Below are 24,165 nucleotides of genomic sequence, written 5' to 3' on the forward strand. Positions count from 1 at the left end.
CTCTGTGACCTTAGTGTGTTACATAGCTTGTCTGAGCCAGAAGTGTCTGCTCTGTACAATGGAGGTAATAATTCTTACCTCAGAGAGTTTTGGAGCTTAAGGCACGGTGTGGAAAGAACACACGTCGCTGTTCCTTTGATTATTACTATCGTTACCGAGTTATCAGCCTGTCATGTCTTTAAGGCCCTTGGGAAGGGACAGTCCTCAGGGACAAGAGATGTGAGTGGAGAGTGTGGATTAGAATGAGAGCAGTTGTAATTCCCAGTTTATAAGTGTTACCTCCTGTTCTCCACGGGAGTCCCTGGGCCTTTTAGAGAATTAGACGTGGCGAGAGGAGAACACTGGGTAAAGGCACACCTTATCATAGCTGACCCTCACAGATGCCCTTTCTTTAATGGAGACCTTGTTCTCAAAGGTTCCCCCAATTTGAAATGTGCTATTTTTCTTCCCTGGACTGACTCAGCATTGGCTGGGTGAAATTTACTGGGGCTAAGGGGCATCTTCTTTTCCCAAATGCCCATGGAATGGTCAGTCCATCTTGGTGCCTTTTCCTAACAGCTGGTGGAGACCATCTGAGTAAATGGAGTGAGATGGAATGACTTTGGGGCTAGAGGCTAGGCTTAGGTGGGGTTTGGGGGAGGGGGCGTTAGGGTAGCATGAGGGCCCCAGTCCCTGGGGGAAAGAGGCAGGTATCAAACAAGTTCGCTAGCATGAAAAGTATCCATAGGCTGGGGGGAGAGAGTTCTCCCTTCTTCTCTTTCCACTCGGGTCCCTAGGATTAAGGTCTAAATGGTTGCATTAGAATTTTGCTACACTGTTGGTCTTTTACGGGCTGATGTGGGAACCTACAGGCTACATATGTTGCTTTTATGGAAAAGGGCTCCTTAAGTGCCAAATCACGCACGTCTTGGAGCTAAACACCCATTTGAAGGTAGAGAACAATGTCATATTATAGAGGGACGAGCGAGCAGGAGTGTGGTGATGGATTTGAGGGTGGTGGGGTTCAGTCGGAGGGCGGCCCTGAAGCTGTAATCCAGTATCTTCAGGGAGGGGAGAGCTCGGGCCAAGGTGAGAAGTCTGAGGAGGTTGGATGGGCAGGAGCCCCAGGAGGGCTGGGGGTGCGGGTGCCTTTGGAACAAGGTTGGTTGAGAGGAGATATTTGCGCTCCAGGTGAGTGTGATGGTGAGGGTGGATTTTTATTGGAGGAAGTTATGGGGAGGGGGGTGTCACAGAAGAGCTAGGGGAGCTGTAAAACCTGGATACGTGGGAAATGTCCACACCAGATGGCCACGAAAGCAGGGGCAGGGGGCAGAGAGGGCAGGCCCTTGCTGAGCAGCCTTTGAAAATAGATCATCCGATTCCGGCTCAGCCTGGGCTGCTGTGCTACCTTGGTTCAGAAATTTAAAATGAAAAAAAAAAAATTAAAAGTGAAATTCTACGTTAAATGAAGAAGGGAGCTGCTGCCCAGGGCGGCGGTGAGGCCAGCCCTCGCCTTCCTGCCCAGGGGCCGCTGAAGAGCGATCAGGGCCGAGGATGGTTATGGCTGTCAAAGCTGCCTGAGGACAAAGGACAGGCTGATGTGTTTGGTGCTGGGACAAGCTTGGTGTCCATGTTGACAGCCTTCGTGACTTGGGAACAGGTGACAAGAGCTAGGGAAGCAGGTGGGTGAGCAAAGCATCAGGCCTTAGCGCAAGCTGTGTGGCTTTGGGCAGCTCAGGAACCCCTCTGGGCTCGGATGATCTCCACGGCCCTTCTAGCCTCGCTGAGGCAGGCAGGCGGGCTTTGCCCCTAAGACACCTGTCTCTTCTCATTAGAAGCTTTCCAATATGCTTTCCCTTGGTTTCTTTTCTACTTTTAGTTTTTAATATTGGCGTTTTCATTCATAAGAAGAAGATTCTGGGATTATGGCCGCATTGCCTTGGTGTCAGAAGCAGACAGGTAAAAAAGACATATCACCTCGAATGTGAGTGTGTGTGTGGGGGGGGGGCGGGGCAGATGGGGGCTTGTGAAGCCCACCAGGCAGGACTCACACATGATGCTGATATTGTATCACGTTCGCTGAGTGCATCCGCCGGGCCTGTCCCAGACACTGTTCTCCCCACTCTGCACCACAGACCCAGAGGTCAGCCATGTTACCTTCACTGTGCCGCTGAGAAAACCAAGGCCACCCGCCCAGCTCTGTCTTGGGGCTTTGGCCTGGCCGTGGCCGTGGACCTTGCTGCCTTCAGGCTACAGAGGAAATCTAGTTCCTTTAGATACTTTGGGCTTTTATCATCTGAGGAGGAGGATGCCAGTGTTCTTTCTTACCTTGAATATTTTCAAGTGCATCTTCTTTGAAATTCATTCGCTTGGGCCTGGGATGAGGCGAGACAGATTAAGCTTGAACCACAGATGAGCTGTTCCTGTTCACCTTTTGGGGCAGTGCCAGCCGATGGCCCTAACTCAGCCGGGCCTGGATGAGTCTGTTACACACCACAGACCTCAGGTTCTTGTACTTCCTCTCTGGGCTATGACAGCTCTCTGCTTGCATCACCGGAAGGGGAAAAATGAATTCTCAATCTGCACAATTGGAGTTTCCGGCTCCAGCTGGCTGTCACACACCACAGGGTCTTGTGTCAGATGCAGCAATAGGAACTGGATGGGAAAACACATACTGGCCCCGGCTGCCCACCCCGCCTGCCCCTCACCAAGCAGATTCTCCACGTTTGCAGCACAGGCTGTCTCCATGTTGAAGTGTGGTCTGTGCGGGAGTAGTGAGGGGTGCATCTGTAAGTGCACCTTCTTCCCCACGATCTCCGCTCTGGCATTTGTGAAAGCCTGAGGGTGTTACCCTTGGGGTAAGGTGGTGGGGCCTCTTACTTCAGCTGTGTTGGAGCCTTAGACTGTTGGGGGACCCTTTGGGGACATCTGATGTGTTCTTGGCACATTCAGCCCTAGGAGGGACCAAACACTATAATAGAATAGAGCACTTGGAAATCGGGAGACCTGGCTGTGTGATCTTGATCAAGTCCCCAAGCTTTTGGGGGTTTGTTTCCTCCTGTCCTTTCTTCCCCATAGGCTTCCTGTGAAGGTCAAATGAGACCGTTCTCTGCAAAGGCTTTGAAAGTTAAGTTTCACCACGTCTTATGCCGTTAGATGGTGGAGCCAGGAGTAGGAAAATAGAAGCAAAAATGAACATTGCAAACACTTCAGATTTACAGCACACAGAGTGTTTTTGTGGGTTACTCAGAAGAAAGGATCTGATTAAAATGCCACAATGTAAAATGCCAGAGTTCATCCACTCTAAAATGCACGTTTTGACATTTTCTCATCTCTGAAATTGGGATGCAACTTATTATCAGGAGTAGTCATAGTTTAATTGGGAGCATTTTTCTTTCTTCATGGTTCATACAGTAATTATGCCCCTTACAACCAGTGTCGTCTTAGACTTGATAACACACAGTACTTATTCCAAGTTTTAGCTGCTGTATGGGGAAATATCTTGTACACAGGTGATACTTTGAAGTCCTTTTAGGTAGACTGGTCACAGGGCTGAGGGCCGGGGAGGTGGGGCACAGGATGATTTGCCAATGCCTGACCCCACGTTCTAATCGCGTATAACAGAGATTCGTGTCCTACATACCTAGGAATGGCCACTGCCCTTGTGTATATTTTTCACAGGATGAGTTACATTGTGCCCCAGCCATTGAGGGCTAGTAGATGTGATCCTGAGCTCTAAGAGGCAGCAAGATACTGGACATAAGTTTTCAGATATTTTAGGAGAATTATCTGACCTTTTTTCCTGTCGTGTTTCTAGCGGGTCCAGATTTCAGAGATTGTCGTCATCTTCCTCCCAAGGACCACAAGACTTTGAAAGCGAGCTGGTTGGTATCTCAGGGCCAGTGGTGGTTGTGGCCAGGGTGGTGGGGACCAGAGGTAATGAGTGAGTCGGGGGTGGAAAGGATGGGGTGCTGCTCTTCAGCCGCTAACTTGGAACCCTGGCCTTGAGTGGCTAGTGCTGGTGAGAACTCTTCTGTGCCTTGGCAAAGTCACCTGGACTTGGGCAGTACCACAGGGGAATGGCTGCTGGATGACCCAGGATCGTGATTCACTCTCAGGCAGAGGGCTTTGGAATCCCCTGTGGTCCCATCCCAGCACTTGTCTCTGTTATTGTACGGCTTTGTGTGACAGTTAATTATTCACTTGCCTGCTGGCTTGTGAGCCAAATGTGGGCAAGAACCGTGTCTTACGCAGCGTTGTTCCTCACCTGACACCCAGTAGGTGCTTAGTAACTGTCAAGTGAATGATGAACAATATTTGTCTTCCCCAGCTGGGTAACAGTCCATCTATATGGGGTATCAGTTTTCAGAGATGCAATGGACAGTAAAACCTACAGACCCTCCTCTCTCTCTGAATCTCACTTCAGGGCTCTTTGGTCCCACGTCCCATTCAGTCGTTTTGAAACAAACAGAAATCCACATCAGTTTCTCCAAAGCTGCCCTGAGTTTTCATTAACTGTTGATTCAAGTTTTGTGATTTGGCCCTGGAACTTGTGTAATTCCACGAATTGTCTAATTTGAGAGGTTTTTGCAAAAATTCCAGGGATGGAGGGCATATTGCCAAGGACTGGGAGTGTGCAGACAATGTCATGTTTGGGATGAGGGGTAACTTGCTGAATTTGGGACAAAAGTGCTGTTTTTATACCAGGGGAGGTTAGATGGTCATTTAATGTCAAAGACGATAATTACATCTGCTCCCAGGCAAGATGCTCGAGGCTAATCCCTGATCTCTCCACTTCCAGGGATGCTGCCCCTGGCTGACTGCAATCTTCCGACTGAAGTGAGTGCAGCGGGGCAGCTGTGTGTGTGTCTGTGTCTTTGTTTGGGTGGGTTCGTTAGGGTGTTTTCCTCTTTGGGGGAGGAAAGAGCCAAGATGCCTAATCCTGAGATGGGGGCCTGTTAGGTACTTTTCAGTTCTGGTCCAAAGCAGCCTGTGGGGGCTGAGAACAAAGGTAGCCCAGGCAGCCCTTGTACACGCTATTTAAAGCTCCTTTTTTTTTTTTTTCCCTTTAGGCAGGAATTATAACAACTTATTATTTGACATGGATATATTTACATAGAAGTTCTTCTAGGCAGTTTTGGATGTCTTTGAATTAGTGAAAAGTAGAGAACTAATCATTGCTTGATATATTCAGCTCCTTTAAAAGTGTGTGTGTGTGTGTGTGTGTGTATGTTTTAACCTGGGGTCTGGGGAGAGAAAGCCAATTCGTCATCTCAAATGTGGTAGGAGGACCAAGATATGAGTCTTGGCTCTATCACCTGCTGTCATATTTCATCAAAACCAAGAAACCCTTGCTTTGTAAGATGCATATTATTTGACATGGCACTGAGAATAAGAAAATGCCTGTGAAGCTGTGACCAGCTTTGATCATAGGGTATACCCCATTTCAGAGGTGTCCAAATAAGCAAAGGACACCCTAGAGTTGATGAAATATGGTAGATACAGGACTTTGGGTAAGTCCTTCTCTCTGGGCCTCAGTTTTCCCAACTATAAAAGGGTACCGAGGATGATGCCAGCTCTGCCTAATTCAAATGAATTAACACGCGTGAGAGTGTTGTAAACACGAGAGTTTGGGGGCAGTTCTTCCCAGGGGGACTGGCAGGAGGTAGAGCTTCTGTAGAAAAGCCAATGAACTCTGGTCTGAAGCAGGAGGAGGGATTTCAGGGAGGAAGGAAGGGGACAGAAGTGGGACAGGCAGAAGTGGGACCTCACCCTTCCCTGCCCACCACAAAATCATGTCCCTCAGACACATTTCCTTTTGATATTGGAAGTAATAAATGCCTTGAGCAAAAAGTCCAGCACATGCAGAAAAGAATCAATAGGAAGAAATTGTAAGTCCCCCGTAACTGTACCTCTGAAAGATGTCCGTAGTATGCATTCCTTTGGTCAGCCACTCTCTATAGACCCTGCTGGCTGGGGCTCAGGCCACTGCCTGCCACTCCTGGGCTTTGGACCCCACTCTCAGCGAGGACGCAGTGGCAAAGCCAGAAACTTGGACTCATTATTTTCATGGTAACTAGAAAGGCTCTTCGAGGTTTGCCCTGCAGTGCCTCCCCTCTCCATGCCCCCTATGTTCATTGTTCTGTGTCCCCAACAATCCTCTCCATGTGGACACTCATTTCTCATTGAGTGGGGCTGTCATGTGGGTATAGCCATGTATTCTGCCTTGTCATTTTAATGCTAATATCAAACATGTTTTTGCATTTCAACTCCCGGTGGTTTTTTTCTTTGTTTCTAGCCACAGAAAGGACTACCCTTGGACTTTTTTAAAGTTGCAATTAAATTTTAACATCTGCTCACAGCCAACATTACAACTGACATTTAAAGAGGCCTCTCAGTTTCCTTCCGAATTGCCTTTCCCCGGCAAGAGAGGGAAGTCAGAAGAGAGTCTCAAGAAAAACTGTACTGAAAATTGCTCACTTGTCAGTTGTATTTGTTTAGTAAGAACATGTTGTGGCAAAGCATGTGCATTTCGGTAGTTTATTTCTAAGTGAAAACAGTGTAGTTAATTGCAAAGCTTTTTCCTCCAGACAGATAGTAGAAAGGAGTAACATTAGCAAGCGTACCTCTGAGCATCTGCCAGGTGCCAGGCACCAGATGCTGATCCTCACGGCCACCTGTGCCCCTGCTAAGTCACCAGGTAGCCAGCAGGTAGTGCCTTCCCGGCTCTAGGTGAGTCCCAGCCTAGGTGAGTCCTGGGACCGTCTCCCGGAGGAGGCTGGGCAGGATTCCACTGTGGTCTGTCTGTCTGACCACCGAGCCCGTGCGCCACAGCTTTCGATGTGCCTTTTTGTGCTGCAGCATGTGCCTCGTTAAGCTGTTCCCAGGGCAGTGCCTTTCCAGCCTTCTGGAAGCAGTACCCTCAGGGCACCTACTTCCCTTTCAGGAGAATGGGAAAGAAGGAGAACCGCCCATCTCCCTTGGTAGCATGGAAGTCTGGTTGTCAGAACCCAGAATTTTCTGGGTCCCTAAATGACCTGGAGCCTCCAAATATAGCACTGAGGGTGGGAAAGGGGGGAGTAGGTCACCTCCCATCTCTGGGGCCATGGCAGGGACAGAGAGGACCTAGGGCCAGGAGGATATATGAGCCTTGGCATGCTTAAGCAGTGGCTCCACCACTCTCTCCTAGCTTGGCTGAGGGGGAGATGGGAAAAAGTATGGGGGCCGTGAGCCCCGACACCCTCCCAGCTCCGTTCGGAAGGACGTTCCCAGCAGCCCTCGCCAGTGGCTTTGTTCACAGAAGCAGGAAAGGGCTATGGGATCACTCATTGTATTTATACCTCTCACCCCTACACAGATGTGGACACCAATGTTTCTAGAGACACAAATGGCATGGTGGTACCCTCCTCTGCCCAGCAGTATGGTGCGGGGCTAGAGGACAGGCTCTGAAGTTCCCGTCGTAGCTCTGCTGTTACAAGCTACGTGATTATAAAAGTTATGCAACTTTTCCGTACCTCTGTTTACTCCTATGGAGTAAAAAAGGAGCTGAAATTAGAACCTACCTCCCGGGATGGTCAGGAGGGTTAAAGGAGGTCATGTGTGCCAGGCCCCAAGGGCCGGGCCTGTGATGACGACGTATTAAGATTCCACCTGTGTGTCTTGGCCAGTGACGACCAGATCCTGGAGTGGTGTGGGGAGGACGCCATCCACTACCTGTCCTTCCAGAGACATATCATCTTCTTGCTGGTGGTGGTCAGCTTCCTGTCCCTGTGCGTCGTCCTGCCCGTCAACCTCTCGGGGGACCTGCTGGGTAACCATCTTTGTTGTCCTTGTCTGTGTCAGCCTAGGCAGAGTGTAGGCCTAGGGGAAGGGGCTCTAGTCGTGGTGGAGGTGGACCAGAACCCCAGGATTCACGCTCACACTCAGATGTGAGAAGGTCTCAGGGTGACTTTCTGGACTTTTCCATCAGATGGAAAAATCCACAGAAGAATCCACCCCAAACCTTGGGCCCCTGATATCAATTTCTGGTTCTATCTGAGTAGGAGGCAAAACTCAAGATTTATAGAATTGGGCTGCAGAGAGTGTTGTGTACTTTCCTGCCCCCACCCAAATCAGGAGGCCACCATTGGTGGAAGACCTTTGTGATGCTCAAAGTCCAAATCAGAGCGAGGAATTCCATTTCCAAGCCACTGCAGGAATCCAGCCTCCAAAATGCCACCATGAATCCACCTCTGATGCCCAGCGATTCCCAGCCTTGGTTTTGGGAACAGCTTAGGATCTTTTTAGATTTCTCAAGGAATGCCACAAAAACCTCAAAGCCAGTGAATTCAACTTTGACTTCACCCACATGGTGGGTTGAGAAGACGTTATCAGGGCGCGTCTTGGAGTCACACAGGCCTCGGTTGGGGCAGGTCTGAAAAGACTGGGTGGACGTCATTGTCCTCTGACCAGTCCGGCCCTCGGTGATCCGTCTCCTCAGAGTTCCACAAACCGAGGCTGGTTATACCCCACTCCACTTCCCTAGTGTGACCCTGGAACTAAGTACCTGTGCTTCTCTGCAGACAAAGACCCTTACAGTTTTGGGAGGACGACGATAGCAAACCTACAGACTGAGTGAGTATGGGGTGGGAGGGTGTGAGGGTGCTGAGGGGCGAGGCCAAGGAGAAGGCAGATTCCAGAACCCTGGGTGGCCCGAGGTGGTGCAAAGCTGGTGGGCTGACGTCTGAATGCCCCTTTGCAGGGAGTGTGTGGCTGGGCTCCGGGCCCATCCTAGGCAGCCACTCTTTGGAGGGGGTGTTAGGAAACCAGGAGGGACTGTTCATTTGTCAGGACAGGGCCTCTCTAGGGGGACAGTGGCCACGTGGCTTCCATTGGGGGCATCCGTTGTGATGAAGCCATGGGCCTTCAGATCAGTGCGGTGAGGGTACCCAGGCCCCCGCCGGCCCCCACCCCCTGCCCAGGAGCCCTGTCCCCTGATGGCGGGTCGTGTCCTCCCCCCAGCAACAACCTCCTTTGGCTGCACACCATCTTCGCCGTCATTTACCTCTTGCTCACCGTGGGCTTCATGCGGCACCATACCCAGTCCATCAAGTACAAAGAGGAGAGCCTGGTGAGTGAGGCTCCGGGCCGGGGGCAGAGAGGAATGGCACCCCATCTTATTCCCCAGGAGCAGGAGCTCCACGGCAGTGAGCTTCAGGAGGGGGTTGCTGGGGGACCATTATCTTTTTTTTTTTTTTTTTTTTTTTTTTTACCTTCTTAATTTTCTGATGGATTCTTTTAGGATTTAGGTCTTTTTTCCCCCTATTCTGTCACCTAACCCTTAGGTTTCTGGGGTTTGGGCTTGTAAGTTACTGATTCTAAGTCACTTCCAAGAGGTTCGGATTGAGAACGGTCCCCTCTCCCTTTGCAATACACAGCTTGACCGGGGAGGGAGTTTCTGTTACTTGGTTCCAGGCCAGGGTTCTCCTCTGATCTGCTGTGTGATCCTCTTTGAGTCACTTCCCCTCTCTGGGTTCTTTCTTAGTCTCCTGTCATGCAAAAGGAGGCTCATAGAATTGCTTTTAAAATGGAATCTTTGTACAGCCCGGAAGGAGATGCTATGTAGGTAACATGCTTCAGGGCTCTGCCAGGCCACAAAGGACAGCCTTGGAGCCTGCTGAATTCCCATTGATGTTTTTTGGGGGGCGGGGGTGAAGGGGAGGCTGGAACTGGGTGGAAAACCTGGGCCTACCCACAGACTGGCTTGTCCTGGTGACATTTCTCTCTGGTATGTTTTTCCGGTAGGTGAGGCGGACCCTGTTTGTCACAGGACTCCCCAGCCATGCCACAAAGGAGACTGTGGAGAATCATTTCCGGTGAGTAGGGCCAGGGCAGGAAGGGGAGTGAGCCTCTCCAGGTGGGACCACAGGCCAGGGGCCTGGGGTGACAGGCTTCCATCTTCCACTTGGGCACCTGGGTGAGATCCAGGAAGGACCTGACCTTACCCTGTGAGCATCGAATGGCTGCCTTGTGCTGTCCTGCTGGTGCCGTGGAAGAGCTCAGGCCAGGCTGGCCTGTCCGCTGCCCATGTGAGCAGAGTACAGGCCAGTGTGTTGGTGCAAATAACCGTCTCGAGAGCATATGGGGAAAGAAAATGATTCTCCCTGGGCTTCTCAGTGTCAGCTTTGCAGAGTAAGAGGTACATGGGGCAGAGCCAGTCCAAGGGGAAGGACCTAGGCCCCTTCTCCTGTGTGTTCGTCCATTCCTCCATCAGTAGGCATCCCTTGAATGAGCGCTCTGTCCTCACAGAGTCCACGCTCTCCTGGCAGAACCTCCTCCCCAGCAGCCCCCATTGAGCACCTGCACCAAGGATCCCTGCAGGGGGGGCTGGAGGAAGGGCTGTCCAGTGAGAAGGAAGTTGTGTGCACAGTGCTATGAGCACGGGGCGTCCTACGGAGCATCAGGAAAGGGGGTGTGAGGGGGACAAGCAGGCTGGGAAGGTCCCGGGACCCTGGGCTGGAGGCCTTGAACCCAGGCCAACGAGTCTATATTCATCCCTTAGCAGTTCAACAATCACTAATTTGTAGCATAAACCAGGGTTGGCTACAGTTTAACTTTGCCCTATTGACGAGAACACTTGCTAAGCAAATTATTAGTATAAACGGAATTTTCAATGAATGTTTACAATGTATTGACTAACCTCTTCAGAAACTCCAAGTATTTTTGAAATATTCTTTTATATATAAACACTGGATACAGGAACGTTGTTTCTCTGTTCCATGAAACAGCTCCCCAGGGCTGCCTGCTAGGTGACATTTGGAACCAGTGTAACCCTAAAGAGGAAAGAATTTCTGCTCGTTCCCGTACAAACACTGAATCATACTTTCCCCTATTTTAGGAGGGAGCATCGAGTGAACGCTGTTACAATCTGTGGGGACTGAGTATGAATTTGCCTTGTGTCAGGGATACTTACACCAGGGTTCTCTTCCTGAGAGCTTTTACTGGGACCTGAAGTTTGTCCTATTGATTCATCGAATGACTGGTGTACCTGTGGGCTGTCTCTCTCACACTAAAATATTAACATATCCAGGTTCCATCCCCAGTGTCCAGAAAAGTGCCTGGCATGTAGTCGTGGGGATTTATACTGTGATCCCCAGAAGCTGTATGTATTGATTTTGTGTGGATGGTAAGGGAGTTTCTGACAGTAGCTATGGGCATGGGTCCTGCAGCTGGGGCCACCTGGATTGCCATCCTGGCTCAGACACTCACTGGCTGTGTGACCTTGGGCACAAGTCATTTAACCTCTCTTACCCTGATTTTCCTCATCTGTAATACGGGGACAAACCCTCACAGGTTATGGTCAAGATGAAGTAAGTTAATACTGTAAGCGTACCTGCCCAATTGTATATGTACAGCACGCTTACAAATATTTTACTGTGATTGTTAATGTGTAGACATTTTCTGGGCTGAGGGTGCTTTGCTTTCATTAGACCTAAAAGGTCTGTGATCTTCAAAAGGGCCACAAACTAAATAGGATTTCAGTGATGGTCTAAGGTAGATATGATCTGGAAAGCACAAGACATCTATTCCTTTGGGTGGATAGACGGAATAATGAATAGTATTTTTCCCCATTAGAGGTGCCAGCTGATTTAAAGCCAAGTGGGTATATACTTGTCAGTTACAGGCAGTTACTTTCATGCTATTAAAAAAGGCCTCTTTGTATTAAATTTCAGAGTTTCCCCTTTTGCTAAAAGAGAAAGAGAAAAGAGGTCTCCACCGGCACAGGAATGAGCATTGTGATTGCCCTGCCAACCTTGGAGATGTGGGGGGTCTCATCTGTCTGGGGGTTCTCTTTTCTAATGGCCATTTTTTGCCTCCGGCCCACCCTGGGCATAGGGACGCGTATCCGACATGCGAGGTAGTGGAGGTCCAGCTGTGCTACAACGTGGCCAAGCTGATATACCTGTGCAAGGAGAGGTAAGGGCGGGTGGCGGGCAGGGGTTAAGCTGGCCTACAGCTTCTGACCTTTCCCCTCAGAGACGTCCTCCATCCTTCCTTGATGGCCTCAGATGCCCCCCTGGGAAGGGAGGAGGGAGGCTCTGCCCTTTACCTGTTCAGAAAGCTGAACTCCCAGTTCTGGTGGTGACTCATGGTTGAATGGAAGGTGTGGGGTCCATCGTGCCACAGGGCTGTGAGTCTGAAGTTTGTCCCCTCCCCTGCATCCAACTGTAGGAAAAAGACTGAGAAGAGCCTGACCTATTACACAAACCTGCAGGCAAAGACCGGCCAGCGGACCCTCATCAATCCCAAGCCCTGCGGCCAGTTCTGCTGCTGCGAAGTACAGGGCTGCGAGCGGGTGAGGACCTACGCCCTGGCCAGGACTGCAGGCACGGGGGTCCCCCTGCCACCTACACAGGGCCACGGCATCACAAGGGGATCTGTCTTCTGGTAGGAGGATGCCATTGCTTATTACACGCGCATGAAGGACAAGCTGGCAGAGAGAATCACAGAGGAGGAGGGCAGGGTCCAGTACAAGCCTCTGGGGATGGCCTTCGTCACCTTCCAGGAGAAGTCCATGGCCACCTAGTGAGTGTCCCAGGCCCTTCCTTGGCTGACTCCTTTGTTCCTGTCCAGATACCTTGCTGTCCATCTTGATAGAGCCACTCAGTCACCAGCACTGGGATTTGTCGGTGGCATGTCCATCGACTTCCCCAGGTGCAGCTGAGGAAGCAGCCATCATACTCACTCCCTCAGGGCGTCCAGCTCATGTTTGTGTGACAGCTGGGCGTGGGTGATTCTAGATGAGCCCCTCTCAGGTGGATGTGGTCTTACCCTGCCCAGGGCTCCCACCAGCTGCCCCAAGAGTCCCACAAGCTCTGTGTCCCAGAATTCTGCCAGGAGGGATGGATGCCAACGCCCTTCAGATAGCCACTCTGCAACCACAGATCCTTCATCTGTGCACGGGCTCCTCATCTTCCTAAAAGTGACAGCTGTGGGGGCAGACCCCTGAGCACTCCAGGACGCCCACAGCTGCTGCGTGGGGATGGGGGGCGGGGTTTGCATGGTGCATCTTGGCCTGGGAGCAGCCAGGGGTGGGGTCGGGAGAAGGATGCATAAAGGCGGTGGCCAAGCAAAAGCCCCTTCCCTGCCTCCCTGCCTTGGGCATTGTGGACCCTGGGAAGGGTCTGTTGGATGTGCCCTATAGACCCGGAAGTGAGGCTGGAGCCAAGAGGGGGCCAGTGGAGAGAGGAAGGGTGTTCTTAGACAGGAGTAAGGGAGCTGGTGGGTTCTTCATGGGAGACCAAAGGGGGAGTGAGTAGGGACCATGGAGATGGCGAGTGTTGCGGTGGGAGTCCTAGGAAAGTCAGAATGGGAACAGGCCACATGTGACATTGTCTGATGCTACTATGGGGTCTGGGGAGTAGGTGAGAGAATGGAAGGGTGAGGCCACTGCCAGCAGGATCCCAGGGAGGAGCAGTGTGTGGAAAGTGCAAACGCGTGGCAGCTGGAGCCAGACAGATGGGGTGCAGAACCTAACTTGGAGAACCTCCGTTTCCTTACCTGTCACACAGGAATAATACTCCCTGTCTTGCAGCGTGGTTCTGAGGAAAATAGAATCCTCCACATAGTGGGCCAAGCGTGGCATCTCTTCCATAGCATTAATTATAATAAATGAGTAATAATAAAGCAAAGGTCCTGTACCACGAGGCTCCCAGTCTTACTGGGGCCTGTGTGCTGCGTATGGATGGGGCACCCCTGTGGTCTGGGCCCTGGCTATTTCTGCATTTCTTGGCAGTATCCTGAAAGACTTCAACGCCTGCAAGTGTCAGGGTCTTCGGTGCAAAGGTGAGCCCCAGCCGTCCTCCCACAGCAGAGAGCTCTGCACCTCCAAGTGGACAGTCACCTTTGCTGCTTACCCAGAGGACATCTGCTGGTGAGAACGCAGGCCGGGAAAGGCCGCATGTCAATGCTTGATAGCCACACATAGCTCATGGCTGCTGGATGTGTCAGTGCAGCCTTACGTCAAGTGTCAGCTGCCTCTCCTGCCTGGGAGACATGCTGACGAGCTAAGCTGTGTCCACAGGGTCTGTCGGCGAGCCTTAAGCATCATGCCCAGGGTGAGGGCAGCCCCAGCAGTGGCCCCAGCATGGCTGCCGTCCGGTCTAGCCTCAGTTCCTTGTCCAGAGTGGGTTTGGGTGCTTGTCTCTGCTGGACTCTAGTTCTGCTTCTGGTGCTTCTGCTTGCTGGTTCTTGTTTCTAAACTTGGGATTGGTTCGTCAGTCTGTTCTTGATGGGGTGAGAGGTCAGGCAGGTTCCAGCTGGGCCTTTGTGCCTTCGTCCCTTGCCTCCTTCCTCCTGGGACCCCAGCCCATGGCCATGTTGGAAAGAATGTGTCATTAGTCATAACAGATCACAGACCGGTCTAAGAAATGCCATGTCGGAGCCTTGTTGGGTCCACTTGGGTGCTCATGGCACCTTCTAGGGTAGATTCTGGCCCCCAGACTGAGGCAGCCATATTAGCAGTGAATAATTGTTTTCCCTCTGAGATCACAGGGACCCAACATTTGACATTCCTGTAGATGAAGCTCAGTGCAGAGAACTTGCCTGTACTCCTGAGGTTGGAATGAACCCTCAGCCAGAGCCGTCAGGCTAGTCTCTTGGCTTGCCTCGATGGGACCTTCTGACCCGCTTGAGCCATGGGCACTGTTGATGAGGTTGGCAGCCAGATCCTGGGAGAGAAGCCTCCAGGGCCTGTGTCCTGTCTCCTCTGCAGGAAGAACCTCTCTATCCAGGGCCTCCGCTGGTGGTTCCAGTGGCTGGGCATCAACTTCACTCTCTCCGTGGGGCTGTTTTTCCTGACCACACCTTCCATCATCCTGTCTACCATGGACAAGTTCAATGTCACCAAGCCCATCCATGCACTGAATGTGAGTGGGGGAGGAACGGGAACCAAGGGAGGTGGGGCCACTGAACCAGGCGGCCATATTGCTCAGCTCATGTCTATGCGTTTAAAAATCAACCGACAATTAATTAAATAACTAAAGTTTTAAAAAATGTATATAGGTATGATTGACTGTGCTTTTTAAGCCCTGAGCAAGCATGGCCACATTTATTGCAACCCCGTACAGTAATCTAGATATTCCATATGTATGTATTCATTCCATATATACATAAACATATGGAATCCATCTACATATTCAGCAGTAGGTGCCATTTGAGTTGAATGAAGTATATTCAGTCTCACAGCACATTAAGCCTCCATTAAAAATTATATAGACTTTTAGCAGACATTGGGAGTTTATGATAAAAACAGAATGTAGAATTATCCCTTAGCCATGGTTACAGCCGTGGGCCAACGATGTGGGTGTATGATGCATGCTACTGGGAGTGGAAAGGAAAGAATGAAAAGAGCTTTGTGGATTGGGGTGGCAGAACCATGAATTAATTGTTTCTTTCTTACATTTCAGTTTCTGGTAATCTTGTAGAAAGTCATTGATTCCAGATAGGTAATGAATGGTTTTTTAAAATCTTAGATGAATCAATGAGATGACAGCTAAACACGCACTAAATTGGCATCTACGTAAAAAGATACTGGTTTCCCATAATTAGCTTTGCTGAACTAGCACCCTAAATCTTTCTCTTTGCTCCAGTTCCACTTGGCATTTGGTTCATCTCACACCAGGAAAGCACTCTGTGCTGGAGGCCTGAGGTCCTGGTCCTCGCTCTGCCTTTCCCTAGCTGATGAATTCTGGGCCTGGGTTTTCCATCTAAAAACTGGAGTCAAAACACCTGCCAGATTACACTCATGGGGCTGTTGTGATGGTGACCGAATGAGCGAATGTGTGGTTGAAGCTCTCTTACCTGACTCAACACGTCATCAAAAATACATAGTGTACTTGAAGCAGTTTTGTCTCGATTTAAAGCACGTACATGTTCATTTCTTTGTCAGTCTTTTGATGTATGGTCAAGGCTGGTTCTTTGAGGATGGATCTGCTGATTAGAGTTCCCCTTTGTCTGTTTTACACAAACCACACCATTATGTCATTGTTTGTGATTCCAGTTTTGGTCTCTAACAGGAAAGCAAGAATTTAAAGATACTTGCAAAGCCAGTCTAAGTATAGAACCCTCCTAGATTTCGTTTCCCTCCGTCTTTTACAGTTAATTTATTCTTATCTAATTCAACAGCATTTTTTAGAAATTGGCTTTTATCAAATCTTTCCGAAGTAGCCGACATAGTTTTCAAAGAATTTTTCTTTCTATTTTTATGTTCATTTAATCAAGGAACGTAATAAGTTAATCAAGTCATGTAATTACAGTAACAAGTACAATGGGCACAGCAGACAGGATTGGGAACAGAGTATTTTTGGTAAGCTCTGACTGGGCCACTGTGAGCTAAGCAGGCAGATGGGGGAAGGGCCAGCCTTCTTCCCTTGGCGGTATGCTTGGTTTTCTATAGGGAAATTTATTTGTATGTGAAATTGATGTCTTCACTCAAAAGAACTATACTATACAAAATAAGGTGCGATTATTGTCTATTTAGCCAACATTATGGAATCCCTAACTTGTACCAGGCACAGTATCATTTCTGGGGATCAAGGATGAGCAGAACCCCACCCTAGCCCCTCACTGAGCCACCATGCCCACAGGCCATGGCCTCAGAGCCCCCAACTCTCTCTGCTATGGACCTTGTTTTCCAGGACCCCATCGTCAGCCAGTTCTTCCCAACCCTCCTCCTGTGGTCCTTCTCGGCCCTGCTCCCGTCCGTTGTCTACTACTCTACGCTGCTGGAGTCTCACTGGACCAAGTGGGTGCCCGGGAGCTCTGGCCCCTTCCCCTAGGGCAATGGGCACACAGCACGGGGCTTCCCGACAAGGCCTGGGTCACTGGGCACTCACCTCTGACTCCCTGCAGGTCAGGGGAAAACCGCATCATGATGACCAAAGTCTACATATTCTTGATCTTCATGGTCCTGATTCTGCCCTCCCTCGGCCTCACCAGGTACACATCGCCACCTCCTGCTCTGAGCTTAGAATCAGGGTCACATCTGGAGATCACTGTCCCCCGGAGAATGGGAACAGTTTTGGAGTGGATGCAAACCCCTGACAACATTTAAATCTGTCACATCCACTTGGGGTGCACTTGTGCTGGTCCGTGGGTACTTCTGGAGATGCGATCCTTCCTCCTTTAACATACATACTTTTTGAAAAGCTTGAAAACAAAACTTATCGCAACCTTCGACTTTGGGGAAGGGTCTAATCCTGACTTTGTTTATCCCAAGGAAGGAAGTTTCTGTTAAATCAGGGCCTGGCAAGTTACACTGTCATAAGTGACCTTTTAAAGGTTAACTGGAGCGCTTGAGATTCAGGCTGTTTTTAGAGCAGAGAAAAATGAAAACATGTAGCGATCCCATGGAGTGTTGGAAATAAATTCTCACGGGATGCATTTGTCTTTCAGTCTGGATTTTTTCTTCCGGTGGCTCTTTGACAAAAGTTCCTCAGACACCTCTATCAGGTTGGAGTAAGTATCAGTCACACTGAGTTTTGGAACCACGGTCCCAGTAAGTGTCCCACGGGCTGGGGCTGCCCTGGGGGAAGGTTAGTCTGGGCTTCAGAACAGACCTCTTCCTCCTGGGGACCGGAGACCACAGGGCCTGGGGCTTCCCCATCAGCCCTACCAGGTCCCTGGCTGGGCTGGGGCCAGGCAAAGCCTTTGGCCGCACCGTGGGAGCTGGCCCACTTTGTGCTTGCTTCGTGTGCAGAAATGGGGTTATTCTTAAAGGCCAAGACTCAATTAGAGGCAGTCTCGTTCATTCTTTGAAACTTACTTACCGAGAATGGAGCCGCTGGGGAAAGGGAACTGCGGGATCTCAGTGGTGCCAGGGAGCAGAGAGGGAGAATAATAATTAACATTGCAACCAGAGTGACTGTCTGGACTGGAACGATTTTTTTTCTTTACCAAGAGAATGGTGATGTGTGTCCTGGTTAGTGTTTTCAGCTTATACGATGCCCGCTTAGCGGACACACTTGTTATTTAAGAAGGCACTATGGTCAATGCTTTATTCTTTCTCTCATTTCACCTTCACAACAATTTATGAGAGTTACGATCATCTCCTTTTTACAGATGAGGAGACTGAGGCCCAAAGATGCTGAATAATCTGTCCACGGTTACCCTCCTCGTTAGAGGGCAGAGCTGGGATGCAATCGCAGCCCCTATCACATTGCACTTTAAGTCCTAACAGAGGCCCTTAGACTCAAGATGGACTTTTCTAAAGGGATATTTATAGGAAAGGCTGTCGTGTTTGTCTGGAAGCATGGGGTGCATTATTTTAAATGGGTTCTTTCTGGGTGAGCTGATGACTCGGGAACTGGCAGCCACAGACAGACACACCTGCACCCCACCAGCTCTTGGTTGACAGTGACTTCCAGATTGCCAGCTTTCGGTCCTCATCTTGATCTGTCAGCACCATCTGGCACATTCATCGCACCTTCCTCCTTGAAATGCTGTCTTCACAGGCTCTGGGACTCCCCTCTTCTCATTCTTCCATCCATGGTGTCTCCTTCTCAGCTTCCTTCGTGGGTTCTTCCACATGTCCCCAAGCTCTAAGTATCAGCTGCCAAGGGCTCAGCCCTCAGTCCTATCCACACTCCCTCGCTAGGTGACCTCAGCCAGATCCACTGCTTTAACGCCCCCGGACTACTCCTGAGTTAGAAGACGTCCACGTGCATAACCCCAGCCTACAGCTCTGGACTCCCTGGCCGCCTGCCTGCCACAGCCCCACTTTGGGTTCTACTGGGCATCTCAGACTTTACCTGCCCCAACCCAAACTCCTGACTTTTATCCTCAAATCTGCGGCTCCCACAATTTTCCCTAGCCATGACTCTGTTTTTCTGGTTACTCTGGCAAACCAAACCCGAGTCCTTCCTGTCTCCTCTCTTTCCCTTACATGCCACACCCACTCCATCAGCAAATCCTGACAGCTCTGTCTCTAACATAGATCCAGAATCTGACCACCACCTCCACCGGGACCGCCCTCATGCCACACACAGATGACAGCAGCAGCTATCTGCGTGGTCTCCCTGCCCCTTGGCACCCTCCCCACAGGCAGAGCAGCTCTTCTGTCCAGGGCCAGCCTGCCACACCTCTCGGCCTCACCCTACCCCTCACCTTGGCCCCTGACCTTATTGTGTTGACAGGCCAGACTCGCTCCCCCAAGAGCCGTTATCTGTTTCCTCTGCCTGGAATGCTCTCTCCTTAGGTTTCTGGATGACACCCGCTCTTACCTCCTCTGCACAAAATCACCTTATCAGACAGGCTTCTCTGACCACCGTGCTAACACAGTACACATTGCCCGCCCTGCTTTCTTTGCTGCGCACCTGGCATACATGTATTTCCATGTTCGTTTGTGTCTCCTAGATGGGACATACACCTCATGAGAGCAGGGTCGTGCTTTGTTTCTCTGAGTGCCCAGAACAGGGCCTGGCGCGCGTGCGTGCTGCATACGCACGTGTGGGATGGAGGGACGAGTGCAGAGCCTGGGGCTCCCCCTCTCCCTCTGGTGGGAAGGAGGCTCTCCAGGCTGTCAGCTCACACGCCCGCCCGGGTCCCCAGGTGCGTCTTTCTGCCGGACCAGGGCGCCTTCTTTGTGAACTACGTGATAGCGTCGGCCTTCATCGGCAATGGCATGGAGCTGCTGCGGCTGCCGGGCCTCATTCTCTATACCTTCCGCATGATCATGGCCAAGACCGCCGCCGACCGCAGGAACGTCAAGCAGGTGCGCGCTGGCGGGGCGGGCGCTGACTCCCCACCCGGCCCTCACCCCAGACACGGTGCGCAGAGCTGCTCACCAGGGGCACAGGGGCGCCCCTGAGCGGGGCGGAGGTATGAGGACCCCGCGTGAATGTGGCATGTCTGCAAAATTCTCCACTCGAACTCACAGGTGGATTTTTGCACGTTAGCCAGTCTGATCTCTCTCTCTCTCTCTCTCTCTCTCTCTCTCTCTCTCTCTCTCTCTCTCTCTCTCTCTCTCTCTCTCTCTCTCCCCCCCCCCCCCAACTCATTCCTTATTCTTGGGCAACCTTGTGCGTGGATTCTTAAGATTACCACTGATGTCGAAGGCATTTGGGGCTTGTGACATTTGTTTTAAGATTCTCTAAGTTGGGGTGGTGTGGGTTCTCTTTTCTTCTCCATTGCCATGTGGGTACCGGTGAGAAGAAAGTGGAGACGCCCTGTGTGTTTTCATTTCATCATCAGAACCCCATCAGTGGGCGCGATGGGCACTGTGCGTCCCCTACTGAGCAGACGCACAGATGAAGCAGTAGGGCGGTGCGGAGGTCGGGTGGTCCAGGACACACGCCAGACTGGGCAGAGCTGCTGTCGGGTCTGATGCCCACGTCTGTCCTCAGGCCCTGCCTCTGCTCTCTAGAGGCTCACGAGCCTGTTGGGTGGACATGATTCAAACAAAGGAAACACTAAGGAATGATGATCACGGTACCTTCTGAGGTCTGGGTGTGAGCTGAGTGAAGCTAGAGAAGGCTTGTGGAGGAACAGGAAGGACTTTAAGTGGTGGGGGTAGCTGTGAGCCTCCCGTTTCCAAAGTCCTCTACCCGGCGTTTCCCCTCACCACCCGGGGTGCACGGAGGGGGTGTGGGTAGAACAAGCCATAAGCGCCTCACCTCCTCCTGCCCCCAGAACCAGGCCTTCGAGTTCGAGTTCGGAGCCATGTATGCATGGATGCTGTGTGTCTTCACCGTCATCATGGCCTACAGCATTACCTGTCCCATCATCGTGCCATTTGGTGAGTGGCCCTGGAGCCGGTCCAGGGTGGGGGGTGGCTGATTCTGCCAAGCACCCCGGCTCAGCCATCACTGGGTGATTATAGAGCCCCACACATAGAGGACCTCATCTAGCCACAGAGTCACAGGTGACACCAAATTGCATTTCACTTGTAATGAATTCCTTCCACTGGCCTCCAGACTGTGTACTTCTCCTGGTCTGAGCTTCTCTGCCCGCTGACCACGTCATTCTTGGTTGTTTCTGCAGCAAAGACAGCCCGAAGTAATGCCTGAGGCTCTTGCGTGTGCTCTCTGGCTGATCAGCCTTGCGCTCCCGTGGACGGTACACTAATTCACACACCGTCCTATCAGCCAGGTCTAGTTTCTGTCTCCTCTCACAGAGGAAGCTCTTGATACGTGGCAGTGAGAAGTAGAGCCAGGATTCGAACTTAGGGACTGTTCTATTTCAAAGGCCAAGGTCTTGCCACTAAAATAAAACATCAGGAACTGGCCAACAAATGGAAGACTCTGAAAGGAAACAGAATGCCCAAGAGACTGTTGGCAACGGTAGCTGAGGTTTAGGGGTAGGAGGAAATTTTAGTTTTCTTTGTTTACTCCCTTGTACTATTTTTTAAATACAGCATTACTCTTTCAAAACAAAATAACAATTTTTTTTTTAAACCTGACATAATAGAGAAGAGGCAGTACCGACCTTATGTGCCGCCCCTGGGATGAGATCCTTGGGGATCCACTCGTTGTGGTGTGGGCAGGAGGTCAGCTTGGGTGGGAGAAGGAAAGGAGAGTGGGAGCATGGAAGGATCTGGGGGTGCTCAGCATGAGAGGGGCCCAGGAAGAAGCTGAGGCCAGGTATCTCCGTGTTAAATAGCTTCTTTCTCCAAAATGATCCTAGAATTTCAGTATTCCATGGGCACAGACTCATAGACACATCTCCTTAGGGTCAGAAAGAGACCAGAAAGGGGTAAGGAAAGGAGGTGGGGAGAGGGGAGAGAGACGAAGAACACTAGCAGCTAGGAAATGCAGTTTGCGTTTTGCCCACCTTCTCTGGTTTCTGCAGTCAGGCGGCAGCCCCAGCCCCAGTTCCATGCACAAATAGCCACCCAGGAGGAGGGGGCAGAGGGGCCCTTGTGGCCCAGCCGGCTCTCCAGCTTACAGCTCTATCTCTTCAGGCCTCATCTACATCCTGCTCAAGCACATGGTGGACCGGCACAACCTCTACTTTGCCTACCTCCCAGCCAAGCTGGAGAAAAGGATCCATTTCGCGGCTGTGAACCAGGCCTTGGCTGCTCCCATCCTGTGCCTCTTCTGGCTCTACTTCTTCTCCTTCCTGCGCCTGGGTGAGGGGCCCTTCTGCCTTGGGGGTAGGGAGGCAGCCCTGGCCTCACATTCCCATATCCATACCAGTCAGTCAAATCCTTCACTGCTGTAACAGCATCAACTCGGTGTCCAATCAGAATGTGGCACCCAGGGTGCAGGGCACCAGAGACTGGAGGGAACTGACCCAGCAAGGAAGCTGGGAAATTGCCATTGACTTGGTGTCCTAGTACCTGAAATCTGAGCTGGGATAATGCCAGCTGTTCGGTGAGTCGCTCTGTGTGCACCTGGCTGTTAAGACACCATCCCAGCTGCTTGAAGGGGTCTGGGGAGTGGTGCCATCTCTTTATTTTCTGCCTGAGGGAGAAGTCACCCACAGTTCCTGCACCACGTGTGGACCCTTCCTCAGCAGCGTGAGGGTGAATGGCCGCCCCTCCCTCGCTCCCTCCCTAAGGCTGGCATCCCTTTGTCCCCAGGTCTGACAGCCCCTGCCACCCTGTTCACCTTCCTGGTTGTGCTGCTCACCATCCTGGTCTGCCTGGGCTACACCTGCTTTGGATGCTTCAAGCACCTCAGCCCTCTGAACTACAAGGTAAAGGGCCCCTTCCCCCACTGCCACCCAGCCAGGACCTGGGAGGAGATGTCAGTTCACTCGCCACCCATTCACATATCAACAGCCTTCTCGAGATTTTATTTATTCATGGGAAAGGCGTGGGCATTGGGTACAATGTGTGGCTTCCCTCCCCACCTCCTTCCCTTCTCCCTGCACTGCCCGCCCGCCCCCCCCTTCTTCTCTTGGGCTACTGCTGGGAGCTTGGTGCCAGCTGGTACTGTTTTTCTGGGTGTTACTTGTTTGGAGGGTATTAGTTCAGGAAGATCAGTTTTGTTTACCGTTGCAAGTTTCTGCTGTTATCTGCAGACAGAAGAATCTGCAAGTGACAAAGGAAGTGAGGCCCAGGCCCCAGTACCGCCACCATTCACAGTAAGTTATGGTTCTCCCCCAGCACCGAGCACTGGCTACGGCCCCAACCAGATGGGCCTTGCAAACATGCTTCGATCACCTCTTTTAAAAATAGAAGTCCCTTGATCATGTGCCAGGCAAATTGCTGAATTAATGTCACTTGAGAAAGAATCCCTGGTCCCTCTGGGTGCTTTAACTTACATATGTGAAGCCACATCCATGTGTCCCTGAGAAGAGAATTAGGTTTGCCACGACGTATGCCCATCCCCCTCGGTTTCATTTCCAGGCTCACTTTCCTTCTCTGCATATTTAATGCCTAGAAGGTTTGGCATTAAAACAATGAAGCAATATCGCAGGCCCTGTGGTTTGGTGACACTTACCATGAGTGTTTCAGCAACACCGCCTGTGTGAGGTCCTCTGTGGTGTCAGACCAACTCCCCTTTGAATTGAACAATTAATGCTTCAGAGCAGGCACCCTGTTGGACAGACCCTGGGACTCCTTTCCTTTCTGGTTCTCCCTGTTTCCAGTCCTGCTCCTAAGGTGGGGCTGGGAAAGGAAAACGGAGCCACGGGATCCCAGAGCTGTGACCACTGGCCTTCCTGAAAGAACCAGGCTGGGCAGCAGCCCATCTCATCAGCAGTGTTCTTTCCAGTGGCTGCTTCCCAGGCGTCAGCCACTCTTATCTGTGTCTGTCCAAGGACCAGCCCCAGAGAAGGTTCTTTACCCAGAAGCAAACCTGTGGCTGTGCCCGCCAGACAAAAGAAGAAGCAGGGCAGGTGGATGATGTAAATTCCTTATTCCCTGCCTGGGTCTGGGGAGGACCAGAGCAGGGCTTTGCCCCAGGATCAGCAGGGGAGCCTGGGACTGGAAAGAGAAATAACCTACAACGATTCATTCAGTTTCCCAGAGGTCCCATTGACAACATCCTAAGCCTGGCCTACAGAGAGAGACTTGTGTCTTACATAAAACGAGAAATTCTCCTAGGATCCAGTGCTAGGAAAAGCTTTGTTTCCTCTGAGAAATAAGTGTGTGTGCTTCCTTCTCTATGATCCGGAGAACGGTGTAATTGATTGCATTTTCTGTTTTGCTGTAGCTGCTAGGAAATTCTGCAGTTGGCATATTTTTGGTCCTGACATCCTAAG

The 24,165-nt window shown here is 51.1% G+C and overlaps 1 protein-coding gene across 4 annotated transcripts in view; it reads left to right on the forward strand.

The window, feature by feature from the left end:
• The window catches only part of TMEM63A (transmembrane protein 63A), a 30,797-nt gene that overhangs the window by 5,532 nt on the left and 1,100 nt on the right, over positions 1-24,165 (forward strand). For all 4 annotated transcript variants that reach the window (XM_019730910.3, XM_019730913.3, XM_019730912.3 and 1 more), the window contains 20 exons: positions 1,859-1,938; positions 3,797-3,863; positions 4,781-4,818; positions 7,647-7,789; positions 8,541-8,592; positions 8,980-9,088; positions 9,763-9,833; positions 11,854-11,934; positions 12,190-12,313; positions 12,410-12,543; positions 13,754-13,891; positions 14,732-14,885; positions 16,656-16,762; positions 16,870-16,956; positions 17,413-17,475; positions 19,567-19,729; positions 20,647-20,752; positions 21,917-22,084; positions 22,538-22,653; positions 22,981-23,043. In XM_019730910.3, the coding sequence (XP_019586469.3) occupies positions 1,859-1,938; positions 3,797-3,863; positions 4,781-4,818; positions 7,647-7,789; positions 8,541-8,592; positions 8,980-9,088; positions 9,763-9,833; positions 11,854-11,934; positions 12,190-12,313; positions 12,410-12,543; positions 13,754-13,891; positions 14,732-14,885; positions 16,656-16,762; positions 16,870-16,956; positions 17,413-17,475; positions 19,567-19,729; positions 20,647-20,752; positions 21,917-22,084; positions 22,538-22,653; positions 22,981-23,043 (2,064 nt within the window). The remainder of the gene's footprint in view (positions 1-1,858; positions 1,939-3,796; positions 3,864-4,780; positions 4,819-7,646; positions 7,790-8,540; positions 8,593-8,979; positions 9,089-9,762; positions 9,834-11,853; positions 11,935-12,189; positions 12,314-12,409; positions 12,544-13,753; positions 13,892-14,731; positions 14,886-16,655; positions 16,763-16,869; positions 16,957-17,412; positions 17,476-19,566; positions 19,730-20,646; positions 20,753-21,916; positions 22,085-22,537; positions 22,654-22,980; positions 23,044-24,165) is intronic.

The sequence above is a fragment of the Rhinolophus sinicus genome, chromosome 6 (genome assembly GCF_057876585.1).
Source record: "Rhinolophus sinicus isolate RSI-liver-muscle chromosome 6, RSI-T2T, whole genome shotgun sequence".
NCBI classification, from domain to species: domain Eukaryota; kingdom Metazoa; phylum Chordata; class Mammalia; order Chiroptera; family Rhinolophidae; genus Rhinolophus; species Rhinolophus sinicus.